Source organism: Caretta caretta, chromosome 13, assembly GCF_965140235.1.
Source record: "Caretta caretta isolate rCarCar2 chromosome 13, rCarCar1.hap1, whole genome shotgun sequence".
Lineage (NCBI taxonomy): Eukaryota > Metazoa > Chordata > Testudines > Cheloniidae > Caretta > Caretta caretta.
Genome location: NC_134218.1, coordinates 4,097,446 through 4,113,135, shown reverse-complemented (window position 1 = coordinate 4,113,135; position 15,690 = coordinate 4,097,446). Strand labels below are relative to the sequence as shown.

The 15,690-nt window shown below is 43.5% G+C and overlaps 1 protein-coding gene across 9 annotated transcripts in view; it reads right to left on the bottom strand.

Annotated features, from left to right (window-relative positions):
- The window catches only part of RTEL1 (regulator of telomere elongation helicase 1), a 120,267-nt gene that overhangs the window by 77,592 nt on the left and 26,985 nt on the right, over nucleotides 1-15,690 (bottom strand). For 8 of the 9 annotated variants that reach the window (XM_075118660.1, XM_048820402.2, XM_048820401.2 and 5 more), the window contains 4 exons: nucleotides 11,783-11,857; nucleotides 9,467-9,548; nucleotides 5,099-5,231; nucleotides 3,645-3,758 (listed from right to left, as the gene is read on the bottom strand). In XM_075118660.1, the coding sequence (XP_074974761.1) occupies nucleotides 3,645-3,758; nucleotides 5,099-5,231; nucleotides 9,467-9,548; nucleotides 11,783-11,857 (404 nt within the window). The remainder of the gene's footprint in view (nucleotides 1-3,644; nucleotides 3,759-5,098; nucleotides 5,232-9,466; nucleotides 9,549-11,782; nucleotides 11,858-15,690) is intronic. The other variant, XM_075118662.1, reaches the window with a different exon arrangement.

The following is a 15,690-nucleotide window of genomic DNA, read 5'->3' as shown; positions in this document are numbered from 1 at the left end:
TTGAGGACCTGCTCCATGATTTTTCCGGGGACTGAGGTGAGGCTGACTGGCCTGTAGTTCCCAGAATCCTCCTTCTTCCCTTTTTTAAAGATTGGCACTACATTAGCCTTTTTCCAGTCGTCCGGCACTTTCCCCGATCGCCATGGGTTTTCAAAGATAATGGCCAATGGCTCTGCAATCACAGCCGCCAACTCCTTTAGCACTCTCGGATGCAACGCATCCGGCCCCATGGACTTGTGCATTTCCAGCTTTTCTAAATAGTCCCTAATCACTTCTTTCTCCACAGAGGGCTGGCCACCTACTCTCCATGCTGTGTTGCCCAGTGCAGCAGTCTGGGAGCTGACCTTGTTCGTGAAGACAGAGGCAAAAAAAGCATTGAGTACATTAGCTTTTTCCACATCCTCTGTCACTGGGTTGCCTCCCTCATTCAGTAAGGGGCCCACACTTTCCTTGGCTTTCTTCTGGTTGCCAACATACCTGAAGAAACCCTTCTTGTTACTCTTAACATCTCTTGCTAGCTGCAGCTCCAGGTGCGATTTGGCCCTCCTGATTTCATTCCTACATGCCCGAGCAACATTTTAATACTCTTCCCTGGTCATCTGTCCAATCTTCCACATCTTGTAAGCTTCTTTTTTATGTTTAAGATCCGCAAGGATTTCACTGTTAAGCCAAGCTGGTCGCCTGCCATATTTACTATTCTTTCGACACATTGGGATGGTTCGTCCCTGTAACCTCAATAGGGATTCTTTGAAATACAGCCAGCTCTCCTGGACTCCTTTCCCCCTCGTGTTATTCCCCCACAGGATCCTACCCATCAGTTCCCTGAGGGAGTCGAAGTCTGCTTTCCTGAAGACCAGGGTCCGTATTCTGCTGCTTCCCTTTCTTCCGTGTCAGGATCCTGAACTCGACCAACTCATGGTCACTGCCTCCCAGATTCCCATCCACTTTTGCTTCCCCTACTAATTCTTCCCGGTTTGTGAGCAGCAGGTCAAGAAAAGCTCTCCCCCTAGTTGGCTCCTCCAGCACTTGCACCAGGAAATTGTTGGCGCCATCATCAATATGATGGGAAGAACTGTCGATGGAGCCAGTGCTGATCTGCTCGCAGGTGCCGATGAAGGAGGAGGGCCCGTCGCCGACATCAGCACTGGGGCAGTCAGTGCCTGCGTCATAGCCGACGTCGACAACAGTGCCAGTGTGGAAGAAGGGCGCAAGGACGCTGCCAAGATTGGTGCTGCTGTCAGAGGCATTGCGCTGTGGGCACGCACCGAGGGCAGATGCGTAGCCGATGGCGGGACAATGGTGGCTGAGGCCACAGAAGAAGTTGCGGAGCAGTGACCTTGGGTTCCTCCCTGTACTTGGTGAAAGGCCCAGGGAGTCCAGAAAGGCCACCGAGGTGGGTTCTGCCACTGCGGAGGCCACGCCTGGGGCTCCCTCCTGTCTCTCACGGACCTCTATCTGTGGTTCCTGCTTCTCCTGGAGCAATAGGAGTCGGACTCTGACTCCGAGGTCTCCGAGACTGAAGACCATGGGGGAGCCGAGCCTCGGTGCCTTAAGCGTCAAGACCTTGGGGAGCGGGTAGGCTCTCTGTCTGAGTGAGCTGGTGGCGAGGGGCATGGAGGGGGGGGCACCTCAAAATCACAGCCAGCTTCCCTCTTGACTGCATCGCGGGACGGGTCCGCCACTGCTGAAGGTTCTTTCCTCCTGAGGGGGGCGAGAACGGCACCATAAGGTGCAGGAGGTCCCAAGCAGCTTAGTAAGCTTCTGGCATTGAAGGGAGCTATAGCTGCGACCGAGGGGGGGCCAGACTCAGCTCCCTCACTTGGGCAGGAGTCGACATGGCCCCAGCAGGGGATCCGGAGCTGTGGCCCATCTGGGGTCTCACGTCTCTGGATTTAGCCGGAGGAGTGCAGCTGTCCGGCTTCTTTTTCTTCTGAGGCACCGGTGAGTGGGATCACTGCCTGCTTTCAGCTGGGCCTCGTGAGGTGCCTGTTAGTACTGACATCTCGGGATGAGTCCTTTCTCGGTGCTGAGCTTGACGACGGTGCCAGGGCACTCCGCGTCAAGGATGAAGCGTTGGGAGCCAGGTCCCCTGAGCCCGGGTCAGAGTGGGGGCATAGGGCTGCCTCCACGAGGATCATCTTAAGCTGCTGCTCCCTTTCTTTAAGAGTTCTAGGGCAGAACTCGTGGCAGATCTTACTGCGTCCTTTTGGTGGACCTCCCCTAAGAACCATGATGAATGTGGATCGCTCTTCAGCATGCACTTTGCACAGGCCACACAGTTTTTAAACCCTGGGGACCGTGACACAATATGGCTCCAGGTAGGTGTGCGGGGAAAATCTACTAAGAACTCTAATACTAAGAAGACACTAAGGTAACTATATACGAGTACAGAATGCTCTTGCTAAGCAAGGGCTAAGGAAAGTTCCAGCCAATGGTCACTGGCGGTAAGAAGGAACTGAAGGGGTGGCGGGTCGGCACGGCTCTATATTGAGCGCCATGAAGGTATGACGCTAGGGGACACCCAGGCCGGCCTGACGGATGCTGCTAAGGGAAAAATCTTCCAGCCATTGTGCATGTGCACACACATGATTGGAATGGACATGACCAAGCACTCAACGAACTATTTTTACAAGATCTACAAATTCTGATGCTATTACCCTTGAGATATCGTGGTAATTATATTGTATGCTTCACTTACTCCACACAACACACTGTGGAAAGGAAAAAACTCAGTGGTATCTTACATCAAAATAAACTTAAATGGCAGGCCAATTAAGTTTCTTGGACTAGCAATACACTATCATAGGACCGTATATTGTCACCCATTATTGTAGTATCTGAGTGCCTTCCACATAAAATCAACAGCAAACTTCATGGACTCTCTGGCACATCTCCTTTTACATGGTAAAAACTCTTTGATGGGTAGTGGTTTTGGTTTACTGAGTATCACTAAAAAGGCTACATCTGCCCTGGTTAAACCCAAACAAAAGCAGTCTTAACCAGGGGAATGTATATAAAGTTGAACTTAAAATGGATGAAAAATTATCAGGATATAACTGCTTTGAATATTTTCAAAAGGTAATTAAAATAAGAAAATATGTATGATGTGCAGAAAAACTTCTCCCTCACCCCAGAAACTTCAAAAGGATTAGCTCTTTAAACACCCATTCACAGAGGTGAAATAATGGTGCCAAAACAACTGTGCTACTCTGCTAGGTAAATAACTTTCTTGTAAAGAACTGATAAATACAAAAAGCACTCAAAGCACGAAACTACTTCTTAAAGTTCTATAAACAGGTTTTTAAGCAAAAAATGACATTACAGAATAGAAACAGAACAAAAGGAGGAACCTTAATTTCAGGTCTTCACTTTTCTAGGCAACAGCACTTATGTTCCTTTTTTCCCCAGCATAGAAATTCTCTGCTTTTTTCCAGATTAGCTAAGCACAAACTGAAATGTAGAAGCAGCATAACATTTCTCTATAACCTCACCTTCTGCTGCTTCCTGTTACTAATTAGAAACCTGTTGATCTAAGAAGTGAACTTTGCAGATGACTTTTTCCACAAGCACTCTCCTTTAAACAAAAATCTGATACACTGATACCCAAGACTTCACAGCAGTATTTAAATGAAAGAGCTGATTACCTTTTTTCATAGGTAGAGCTGAGCAGACCTCCGTCTGGTCCCTTGGGAATTATCCCCACCCAGATCTGGTGTTTATCAATAACATGTGGATTTTCCAAGCAAACGGGGAAAGGGCTGAGGAAACAGAAGAGAGAGATGATCTCTAACATAAGAATGGCCATACTGGGTCAGACCAAAGGTCCATCTAGCCCATTATCCTGTCTTCCAACAGTGGCCAATGCCGGGTGCCCCAGAGGGAATGAACAGAACAGGTAATCATCAAGTGATCCATTCCCTGTCACCCATTACCAGCTTCTCGCAAACAGAGGCTAGAGACATCATCCCTGCCCAGCCTGGCTAATAGCAATTGATAGACCTATCCTCTATGAATGTATCTAGTTCTCTTTTGAATCCTGTTATAGTCTTGGCCTTTACAACATCCTTTGGTAAAAAGAGTTCCACAGGTTGGCTGTGTGTTGTGTGAAAAAAAAAACAAAAAACTTCCTTTTGTTTTAAACCTGCTGGCTATTAATTTCATTTGGTGACCCCTAGTTCTTGTATTCTGAGAAGGAGTAAATAACACTTCCTTATTTACTTTCTCCTAACCAGGCATGATTTTATAGACCTCTATCATATACCCCCTTAGTCGTCTCTTTTCCAAGCTGAAAAGTCCCAGTCGTATTACTCTCTCTTCATATGGAAGCCGTTCTATACCCCTATTAATTTTTGTTGCCTTTTTCTGAACCTTTGCCAATTCCAATATATCTTTTTTGAGATGGGGCAACCACATATGCACGCAGTATATAAGATGTGGGCATACCACGGATTTATATAGAGGCAATATGATATTTTCTGTCTCATTATCTATCCCTTTCTTAATGATTCCCAACATTCTGTTCGCTTTTTTGACTGCTGCTGCACATTGAGTGGATGTTTTCAGCAAACTATCCACAATGACTCCAAGATCTCTTTCTTGAGTGGTAACAGCTAATTTAGATCCCATCATTTTATATGTATAGTTGGGATTACGTTTTCCAACATGCATTACTTTGCATCCTCTTCATACCAGTTCTAAGCCATCACTTCATTTCCAACCCCAAGCATTCAAAAATCGTGAGATAAGTCCTGTGAGATTGGTTTAGGGCTTGTCTACATTACCCGCTGGATCGACAGGCAGTGATCGATCCAGTGGGGGTCGATTTATCGTATCTAGTCTAGACATGATAAATTGACCGCCAAGCGCTCTCCCATCGACTCCGGTACTCCACCAGGGTGAGAGGCGCAGGCGGAGTTGACAACAGAGCATCAGCCGTCGATTTACCGCAGTGAAGACACCGTGGTAAGTAATCTAAGAACGTCGACTTCAGCTACGTGAATACTTAGATCGATCCCCACCACCCAGTGTAGACCAGGCCTTACAAACAGTAAATAATGCCATCTAATGACTTTATTTGCACACAAAGAAATGAACTTACATCTGCATTTCCATGGTGAAGGAGGACAGTGGGGAGAGGGTCCCACTAGTGAGAATGATTGTCCGGACTCCCTGACGGACCAGCTCATGCATGCTGTACCCGGGGCTGAAACACCAGTAGCTCAAGATCTTTCCTGTATCAAATAGAAAATAAAACACTAAGAACTGAGATCTGTCTATACAGTGAAGACTATGTGTCTGAGTTGCGCGTGGTGCAAACCAGAGTTTGAGGTTCTATAACTGGAGATGGGCACAAACAACAAAGCCAGAACCTAGAGCTAAGCTTTCATACCTGTTTAGGGATGTCTGGACCTGGGGTTTGTGCTTCAACTTGTCTCTGAACTTAAGTCTGCCAATTCAAAGCAGGATTGAAAGGTCAACACCCACTCAAATTTCCGTAGTTTCTAATTTCAACAAGAGACTGTTATCTTCATCAAACACACAGTCTACTAAGGACGATTCTGCGAACCAGAGAACCAAGGTTGATGGCATCACATCAGGCACCATGTATAGAGAAGTTCCCAGAACTGGCTCAATCCTATGAATCCACGGATCTCTGGGGCATCCCCACAGGCAGCATCAGGGTCAAGATGTGCACCCCTTCATACACTGATGGAGAGTGTGAGAGCACAGTGTGCTCAGGTATTTTTATCCATCCTGGCAACATGATCGAAAAGCATGCAAGATCACTTTTGAATATAAGGAGTGACTGAAGGAAGGCCTGAGACCGTTGAAGAGCCCAAATACGTCACCCATTACACATACCTTAAATTAGGCCCTCCTGATCCAAAGACAGTAATTGCTACATCTTTAGGGGAGCTAACTGAAAACTTCCAACCCTGATCAAGCTGTGCTTCTCAAGTGAGTCACTCAGTACCCATCATTAGAGGGGGGAAACTTATTTTAAACCTATGTTTTATTCTCTGCACTGCTTCCCACACACAGCCCTTTGGGCAAACACACCCAGGAGATACTGAAATCCTTGGAGATTTATGTTGACTGTGAGCAAACCTCTTCACTATACACCAAAACTGGTGCATATTAGCATGGTGGAGGCAGTCTCTAATTGGACCTGTATCTGGATAGGTCTGGGAGTCTGCCCACACAAGGTGAGTAGACACACTCACGCAAGGAGCATAGGTAATCCCAGGTGAGGAGGATGCTGAGGGTGAGAGAGGGAGGCTTAGAGAGAGGACACACCCCCTTTCAACTCTTAAGCCCACCCCTGAAACATCCTCTGTCTCTGAACATGCAGGGGGCTTTCACAGTGTCAATTCCATGGATTCTGGAGGAGCCAGGATTGGACCACAACAGCTACAGTCTGTGGTTCCTCAACTAACTGTGACTTTTTGAGCATAAGGGTAGCCCAAAGCCAGAATTTAGCCCAAGGTGTTGAACTCTTTTTAGTGAGCTGAGCCAAGACAGATCCCCATAAAACCCGAGACAAAGCGACACTTTTCAGGCACCTGACAGTATTCCTACAGACTATCCTAACAGGAGCATTACAGCACTTATGTGAGGAAATATTTGCTTTTGGCTATTTTTGCCATCTGTAGGATTTGTATATGTTGTACGTCTACTAACTAGTTTGTCATGAGTAATTTTTTTGTTTTGAAGGAGAGGTAAAGAAAATATTTTGTCCCTGGTAAACTGTGGAAGATTTTCGTGACAATTTTGCAAGGCTGATGTATACAAAACACCCAAACAACGTAAAAAAACCAAAACAAAACCAAAACAAATGGCCCAGTTTGCTCCGCTTCCCCTCCCCCGACCCCTCACAATGAAGTTTGTTCCGAGGAGAATTCCTGTAATAGAAAACTAAGATTACACAATATCCAAAGAAAACAAAACATGCAAGTTATAAGAGAACCATGATAACATTTAGAACTGACATCACTAAAGTCAACACTTATTTCATTGAAATACTTAGAAGAGGCAGTCCAAAAACATTAGCTGAAGTGCTATGACTACTGATATTCCTAAAAATAAGTTGTTTTTTTGCCTCAAGATGAATAGTTCTACCTGGAAAAAACAAACAGCTTCCAGTAGTTAAGTGCCAAAATTATGAAACCAGATACCGACAAAACAAAACAAGAAACTCTTAATGCATGTCTACACTGGAAATGGAAGTGTAATTTCCATCTCAAGGAAAGATGTGTTAGCACTTATCAAGCCAGTGCACTAAAAATAGCAGTGTAGCTGCTATGCAGAGAGTGGGAGGACGGGCTAGCTACCCAGAGTACGTTTCCATCTGTGATCTTAGGGACGTACTTGTGCGGCTACCCCTCCCACGGCTCAGGCTACTGAGGCTGCACTTCTAGTTTTAGCTCACTAGTCCTAATCCAGCTAGTGCAGGTATGTTTCCTCGAGCTGGACATTACATTTTCCAATTTCAATGCAGATGTATCCTTAGAGAGGCCTCCAGACAACCAAATGATTTCCTTCTAGCACTGTGTACCATCTTCTGTAGGAAACTTAAATACAGGGACTCTAACATAACTTCTGAACCTTAATGCTCTAACCAGAGATTGTCAAAAGGTCTGTTTTGTTTGCTCTGATTAACGGATATATATAATTTTTTTTTAAAAGGGAGACTATATCCTCACTAAATCCAACTTGGAGCTGGTTTAGTGGCTTGGGGGAAAGCCTTAAGTTCAGAGAGAAACTTGGCTTCTGAATTCTGTGTTTAGTTCTGCAGCAGGGTTATACTGGAGATGGTGCCAGCTACAAGATATAAGGAGCGGTAGTAACAACAACAGAAGAAAACCCTATTTAATCACGAAAGGCTTAAAATTTACAGTTAAGGCTGAAGATCCACCATGACAGCACCCAGTTGTGCTTAAGTATGGAGGTCTCACAAGAGGGTTACCTCACAGAGCATATTGATACTGTGATGCTGCTAACTGGCATGGCACCTCTAGTAAAATAAGCATGGGAGATTTAATTCCAAAGGGTAATTTTTCTGGCACATTGCAAGAGCCTGATGATAGGGGCTTAGAATGAGACAACCAATTACAGTGCTGCAGCCAGAACTGAAAGGTTTCTACTGAGATAACAACTCAGAACATTTACAGGTACTTTACCCCTGCAATTAAAAACCGGCAGCTAGCCTGTGCCAGCTGACTTGGGCTCCAGCTCAGGGGCTGTTTAACTGCAGTGTAGGCATTTGGGCTTGGGCTGGAGCCCAGACTCTAAGACCCTGTGAGGGTCCCAGAATTCGGGCTGCAGCCCAATAACATCTACTGTGCAATTAAACAGTCCCTTAGCCCAAATCCATGTCAGCTGGCATGGGCCAGCTGTGGGGTTTTAACAGCAGTGTAGACATATTCTATATAAACAATAACTTATTCTTAGAAATAGTTTTACATAGAAAAAGGCCAAGGTGTTGCCTTCTATTTGTTATATCAAAAATGTGTCCACTGTGTAAGCTTGCAAACCCAGTTCTCTGTGTTTGCGCCCATGCAGACGATGCCCCAGTAATGTACTTCCATTGCCACTTAGAGACACCACAAACTCTACCTGACCTGTTGTTTAATACCAGGCTTTACACAGAAGGACAGTGACTATAATTCAGAACCTTCAAGGCTCATTGAGCAGCAGTTTATGCTACAAAGACAGTTAAAAGACAAATAACTGCACTGGCTTGCAAAGATTCCAAGGAGCCAATTAACCTCACACCTTATTGGCTCCTGAAGTTAAGTCTTACAAAGCTAGTGCTGCAGTCTTAATCAACCTTTTAACAGCAGAAAAGCGTGCAACAAGGAAGACTAAAGGCAAGAGCAAAATCTCAGTATTTCCCCCCAACCACCATGGGTACTTTTTCCACTTAGGGCTAGTCAACACAGTTTTGTATGGGTATAACTATTTCAGTTAAGGGGCTGATTTTTTAAAATAGTTATACCTGTTCAACCTCTAGCAAGGACAGTGCTTTATGCCAGTATAGCTTATTCCCTTCCTACAGAGGAATAGGTGTACTGGTATTAAGCACCTCTGAAGTGATTTCACTGTGTCCACACTAGAGGGTTTATATCAATTTAACTGATTTAATACAGTTAAAGCAGTGCAATTTGTGTTCAGGCAAGCCCACAAAGTTCCCTAAGGAGCTACTCTGTTTTGCCTTCCCACCCAGCACAGCCATTTTTACATTCAAGGAAGACTTTGTGGAACTTCATGCACAGCCCTGAGATGGCACTCCCTAGCCTGCCAGAGAGCTCCCCGTTGAGTGACGTGAGACACTGCAGACTGAAATACTTGCTGTACTAGCATTTTCAACCACTCGGACAGTTTCCAGTATTTATTTTATTTAAGTCAGGGAAGGCCTCGTTAACCGGCTTTTGTATTAACCTCCCATCACAGCCCACTCCTGCACCTTCTTTTTTTGTTACTGATGAACTCCACAGGTCTGTCCTCTGGGTTTTTTTCTGATTACTGGTATCCAAATGAATGTGCACCTGTGGAAAAAATAGGTACATGACAACATCTTCCCACAGACTGTTGCAGAAATTAGATATCTGCACCCCCATAAGCCTGGGTCCAGCCCTGGATAATTGAGGTTCACCAGCAGTTCTTAGAATGCTTACAGTGTTTGGTATTTGCCTTTCCTCATTTCTCTCCCACCCATCCCCCTCAAAAAAACCACCCAACAAGAACTACAGGAACACACCACCACCCAAATTGCCATTTTGAACCAATTTGTTAGAGCAGGATTTCCTGGGTTGCATAAAGCAAAGGCAAAGAATACAATTATTTAGTATGGCTCTTGTTACCTCCCATTGGAAAGCAGTGTACAGACTTACAAGGAGAAGATTATTCGAAGGAGATGGTGTATATAGGGCAACAAAAATATTAAGTCTTGAGAATAAAATTTCTGAGGAAGAAAGACTGGCTTTTCTTCATTTGAGGTGAAAAGTGACCCTTTCAGATGATTTCAAAATGATAAAAGCAAAGGAAAAAGCCAAAAGAAAATGTTCACATAGGTAAAGAGATCAAAAACTACAGGGCAACCTAAAAATTAGTAGTTTGGAGTTAAGGAGGAAGACCAGTAGAATAATTTCAAATGTGGGGTAAACCCATGGAGTAAACTGTCAGGGGAAGTGATTGATGCTAAAAGTATGAATGACAGACATTCTTTCTGGAGAAGGAAAGGATTGAGGGGGGTTTGTTAAAAATGCAAGAAGGTAGGGTTAAGATCAGCCAAAAGAGGGCAGATTTACTGGGCTAGAATTTCTTCCACAGCCTTACCATTTTAATATCTTACATTTCTCTACCAAAAGGAGTCTGTAGCACAGAGAATGCAGGTGGGAAAGGGCCCTGGGAGTTGCGTGCTACAATTAGAAAGTGATGCCAGACAACAGGGAGGCTAAGTGTTGATGTCTGCAATCCTCAAAGTCTAAAGAAAGGAGATCTAAATCTTCAAAGGATCAGACCCTTTCCAAAATACCTTCAGAGCATCTGCCAAGATTAAACACACAATTCAATTTACCAAATGCAGTAGGAACCAGGTTTATGCAAACCCCTCATTCAAAAATACCCATTTATCCAAAATTAAGAGGTGTCCTAACATTTGGTATTGCATTGAAAGGTAAGTGTATCCCATCTCCATTTATCAGAATAAATTACATTCTCTTCTTCTCTTTTGATAGATGGGGTTTTACTGTATTTCGTATGGGAAAAGAAAAATAAATAGTGTAATAGTTAATTCAGTTCTTTGTCACGGGAATCAAGTTTAGCACTTCCCAAACTCTGTGCAGGACAGTTCATTTCAAACCTTTCCATGCACATGTCCAATTCTTTGGGGGTGGGGGGATTTGACACAGTTTTACTGGTGAAGTATGTCTCTCTCTTGGTAGATAAACATGAAGGAAGAGGAGTGTCCTGTTTTCAAAGCAAATGCACTTTGATGCATGGACTCCCTATGCTGGAATGAAGAGGATGAAATCCACTCTAGGCGTTGTGAATAAAAAGGGTATTCAGAGGACTATAAGTGGGGCTGCAAAACTTGAGCCACCCAAGAGATTAGTGTAGGAATATATTAAGGCCTAGTCTATACTTAAAAGTTAGTTCAACATAGCTATGGCACTCGGGGATGTAAAAAATTCAGATCCCTGAGCACCGCAGCTGTGCTGTCCTAACCCCTGCTTTAGATGCAGCTAGGTTGATGGAAGAATGCTCCTGCTGACCTAGCTACTGCGGCCCAGGGAGGTGGAGTTCCTACGCAATTTAAAAAAACACCCCTCCATCAATGCAGGAAGCATCTACACTATGATGCTACAGCAGCATAGCTATGGTGCTGCAGCTGTGCCGCTGTAGCACCCATAGCGTAGACCTGGCCTAATTCTCGAACAAAAACATGTGGCATCAAAGTTTTCCCATAACTCACAATTGCCGCATCTTCCTGCTTCCTAGGTTCTTAGGAGAAATTTAAGAGCTAAAAATCAGACGTTCCCTTCTTCCTGGAACTTGAGCAATGGATTCTAATCTCAAGCAGTACTCGAAGACTTGAAATCCCCTTGGCTCCCGCCTGTAGGATTTATACATCCTCATCTCCTGGAATTCAACAACATACTTTGATGTTACACTGCCCACTCCCACTGATTTCTGCACTATCTGCTCTTGACTACAACAGCCCATCCATGAAACACCAGAAAGGAAGAGAAAGTGCCAAAACACATCAATCATCCCATACCTTATAATACTTGGATACTGACTGAACTGGCATGGAGCTGGATGTGCCTTCTGGAGGATCAGTGTTAAAAACAATCTAAGAAACAGATGGATAAAGCACAGAAAATTTTAACAGATGCCTCCAGCAAAATCAGTAATGTGTCAAACAATTATGCAAAATGATTGCTGCTGCAGTAACTTTAAGTATCTTTATATCTTTCAGTATTTGTTTTTTATACTCAGGTGCTGTAAGTCTGTTCAAAAAAATAAGACGCAATGGTGAAAATATCTTTGACAATCAGGACAAATATGTTTAAATTCTAGCATATTTTTAGGTTCCCATATGGACTTCACTGTGAGTTGAAAGTACCTGTGACACTATTCTATTAAGTAGAAGGGAAAAATAAGTATTAAAATGTATAACCAGAATCTAAAAGGGTTTGCTAGTATTTAAACAAATTTGTCCTGATTGTCACCATTGTCTATTTTTACGAACAGAATTACAGCACCAGAGTACACAAAACACATATTTGCAAGCACAAATGGATAGTTACAGAACTAGTGAGCCATCTGTGTGAACAAATACCAAATTTATGCAAGCAACACAAGTAACAGTGCATGTGTAAGGTCTAGATAATATTTAGTCCTGCATCAGTGCAGGGGATTGGACTAGGTGACCTATGGAGGTCCCTTCCAGTCCTACATTTCTACGATTCTACGTTATACACAATTGAATATGATTTTGATTAATTTTATGATGAGTAGAAACACTCTACAAATACACAAGCTGGCAATGATGCAGGCTACAGCTGCTTTGAGAAAAATCCCTTTGAATTTCCTGACTTGTGCTTAAAATTTCAGCCACGACATACTGCCCAAACAATTCGCTTTTCAGAAAAAAGCAAAATAAATGCTGCTGTCAAACCTATTTCCACCTCTCCATTTGCACAGCACCCAGCATAGTCTCTAAATGCCACATGCAAAACTAATAGAAGTATCAGCTCTGCTCTGAAAGGACTGTGCATCTCCACTCTTCCTGTGTTTCATGTATTTTATTAAATGACAATGCTTTTATTAAACATATGGGATTGCAAATTCAAATAGATGTTCAGCATCAGTTCAATAAAAATAGCTGGTTATAAACACTGGTGAATAACTGTAATATTGTAAGCCAAGTTTCTGGAGACATTTAAAAGGCATTAACAGTGCTCATGAGAATACAGTTCACAGTAAAAGGAAGGCGTTTCCCATAATAGTGAAGAAAAAATAAAAGCAGCATTCCTGGAAAGCGTAACCAATGAAAATTAACCTTCCTGTGGCCAAAAGGGGTTTTAGCAAATTTCTTTAAAAACTTTTTTTTTTCCTAACAAAAACAAACACATGATAAATTGAAAAGTTATAGCTCTGAAAACAGGGTCATATGACAAGGAAGCATTGAGGCCAAGAGAATAGGGGTCTGAACTGAGTCAGGAATCCCAGCTTCTATTGCTGGTTCTACCACTCAATTGCTGTAGGACACTGGGCAAGAAATTCAACCTCTGTGCCTTATCTTCCCCACATGGGGATAATGATACGTGCCTTCCTTTATAATTCACTGAGATAGATGGATATAAAGTGCTACCGTTATATCAGAGCATACACATGATATCTATTGAATCTATATAGAAATACAACAACCTTTACACAGCTGGGCACATTTCACACACATGAATGCATGAACGGCTCAGCTTTACAAACCAACCTTCTACTGTCCCAGTGATCTGAGGGATCAGAATTCAAATGCCTCACTTTTAGAGCTTCCAGAATTTAGGAGTGCCCATCTCACCAGACATGATAGGAGCAGCTGGGTACATTGAGAGTTAGTAGCAACTCCTATGGAGTAGATGAGTAGCAGCAAAGAAAGGTTCTAAGGTGCTCAAAATTGAGTAAATTCTGGATGAGGTGGCACTTGCCTAACAGGCTCATTTCAACCCAAAGTTACTGGTACACTTTTGACGTGGGTAGAACTTGACATGACAAATCCCATAGATTCCCCACTAAACCTCCTCTTTGTGCTGAGCTTCTGAACTGTGTGTTCCCAAATAGATTGACTGTTAGGAATGAGATCCACTACTGCTGTCTGAAAGGCAGCCTGATTCATCTGCTGAGGAGGCACTGAGCTCAGTGCTGCTGACCAAAACCAAGACACGTTCCTGCCACACATCCAACTTAGCAGGGTTCTAAGTTTCAGAACAGTACTTGACCTGAGGCTCAGTGTGACACTACTTTGATCCCAAATCTGATTGTACAGATAGAAGTTGTTTAAGGTGTTGATGGCCTGGAGCTGGCAGACTGATCAGAATACAGCTCTATGTCTGATCCAGAGATTCTCAACCCATTGTGGGCCGCATATGCAGCTCTCTCTCTGTTATGTGGGCCGCATCCACACAATATATATATTACCTGTATGGCCCTCTGGATGTCACATGGGCCACAGCTGTGTGCTGATAGGGCTGCAAGTGAGCAGGTTGAGAACCACTGTTCCGATCTTTGCCATGCAAGAGGAAGGGTTAATACATTAATTCTGCTCTTTCAAGTGACCTCCAGGGGGAGCATTTTCTGTAATGTGCTTTTGGAGATCTTCTTTCTGGCAGCACAGCTGACCGCAGCCGGACCAGTAAACAATGGCTGCTGGGAGGAGGAAAAGCTAATTCCTTTTAGGGTAAGAGGGGAATCAATTGGTGGAAGAGGGAGGAAAGATACTGTGATGAATGAGCTGCCTATTCTGTTGTACGAAGCTAGTTCTTTTTTCTTAGAAAAATACAGAATAGAAAACAAGATCACCCCTTCCTGCCAAATTCCAACTCTAGAAGAAGGGGGAGAGTTTATTCAGCTGCCAAAGCATACAATTCTTGATGGAAAAACTAACAAACAAACAGTTATTGGGAAATTCACTATTCCCATTTATGTTTCCAAGAATCACCAGTGAAGTGAAGACACATTAACTACTTGAATGCTGCCAAATGATCCAAGGACAGGTGACAAAATGCATTTCAGGTACATCACTTGGAAACAGCAACATTTCAGGTTTCAGAGAGGTAGCGTGTTAGTCTGTATCAGCAAAAACGAGGAGTCCTTGTTGCTCCTTAGAAACTAACAAATTTATTTGGGCATAAGCTTTCGTGGACTAAAACCCACTTCTTCAGATGCATGGAGTGGAATATACAGTAGGGAGGTATAAATACACAGCATATGAAAAGACGGGAGTTACCTTACCAAGTGGGGGGGTCAGTGCTAACTAGCCAATTCAATTAAGGTGGAAGTGAGCTATTCTCAACAGTTGACAAGAAGGGGAGGAAATCACTTTTGTAGTGCTAATGAGGCCAATGTAATCAAGGTGGTCCATTTCAAAAGAGCTGACAAGAAGGTGTGAGTATCAGCAGGGGGAAATTAGTTTTTGTAGTGACCCATCCACTCCCAGTCTTTATTCAGGCCTAATTTGATGGTGTCCAGTTTGCAAATTAATTCCAGTTCTGCAGTTTCTCACTGGAGTTTGTTTTTGAAGTTTTTTTGTTGAAGAATTGTCACTTTTAAGTCTGTGTGAGTGTCCAGGGAGATTGAAGTGTTCTCCTACTGGTTTTGAATGCTATAATTCTTGATGTCAGATTTGTGTCCATTTATTCTTTTGCGTAGAAACTGTCCGGTTTGGCCAATGTACATGGCAGAAGAGCATTGCTAGCACATGATGGCATATATCACATTGGTAGATGTGCAGGTGAACAAGCCCCTGATGGTGTGTGTCACTGAACAAGACGTTTAAGAGCACAGTATCTGGTGTAATTATAGGGAATGCTGGAGCCTACAAAATGTAACATTATTCCCAGTAAAGACGAGAGTAAGTAACAGCATATAAAGTCTTTGGCAAGAAGGGAGACTGCAGACTGACATATA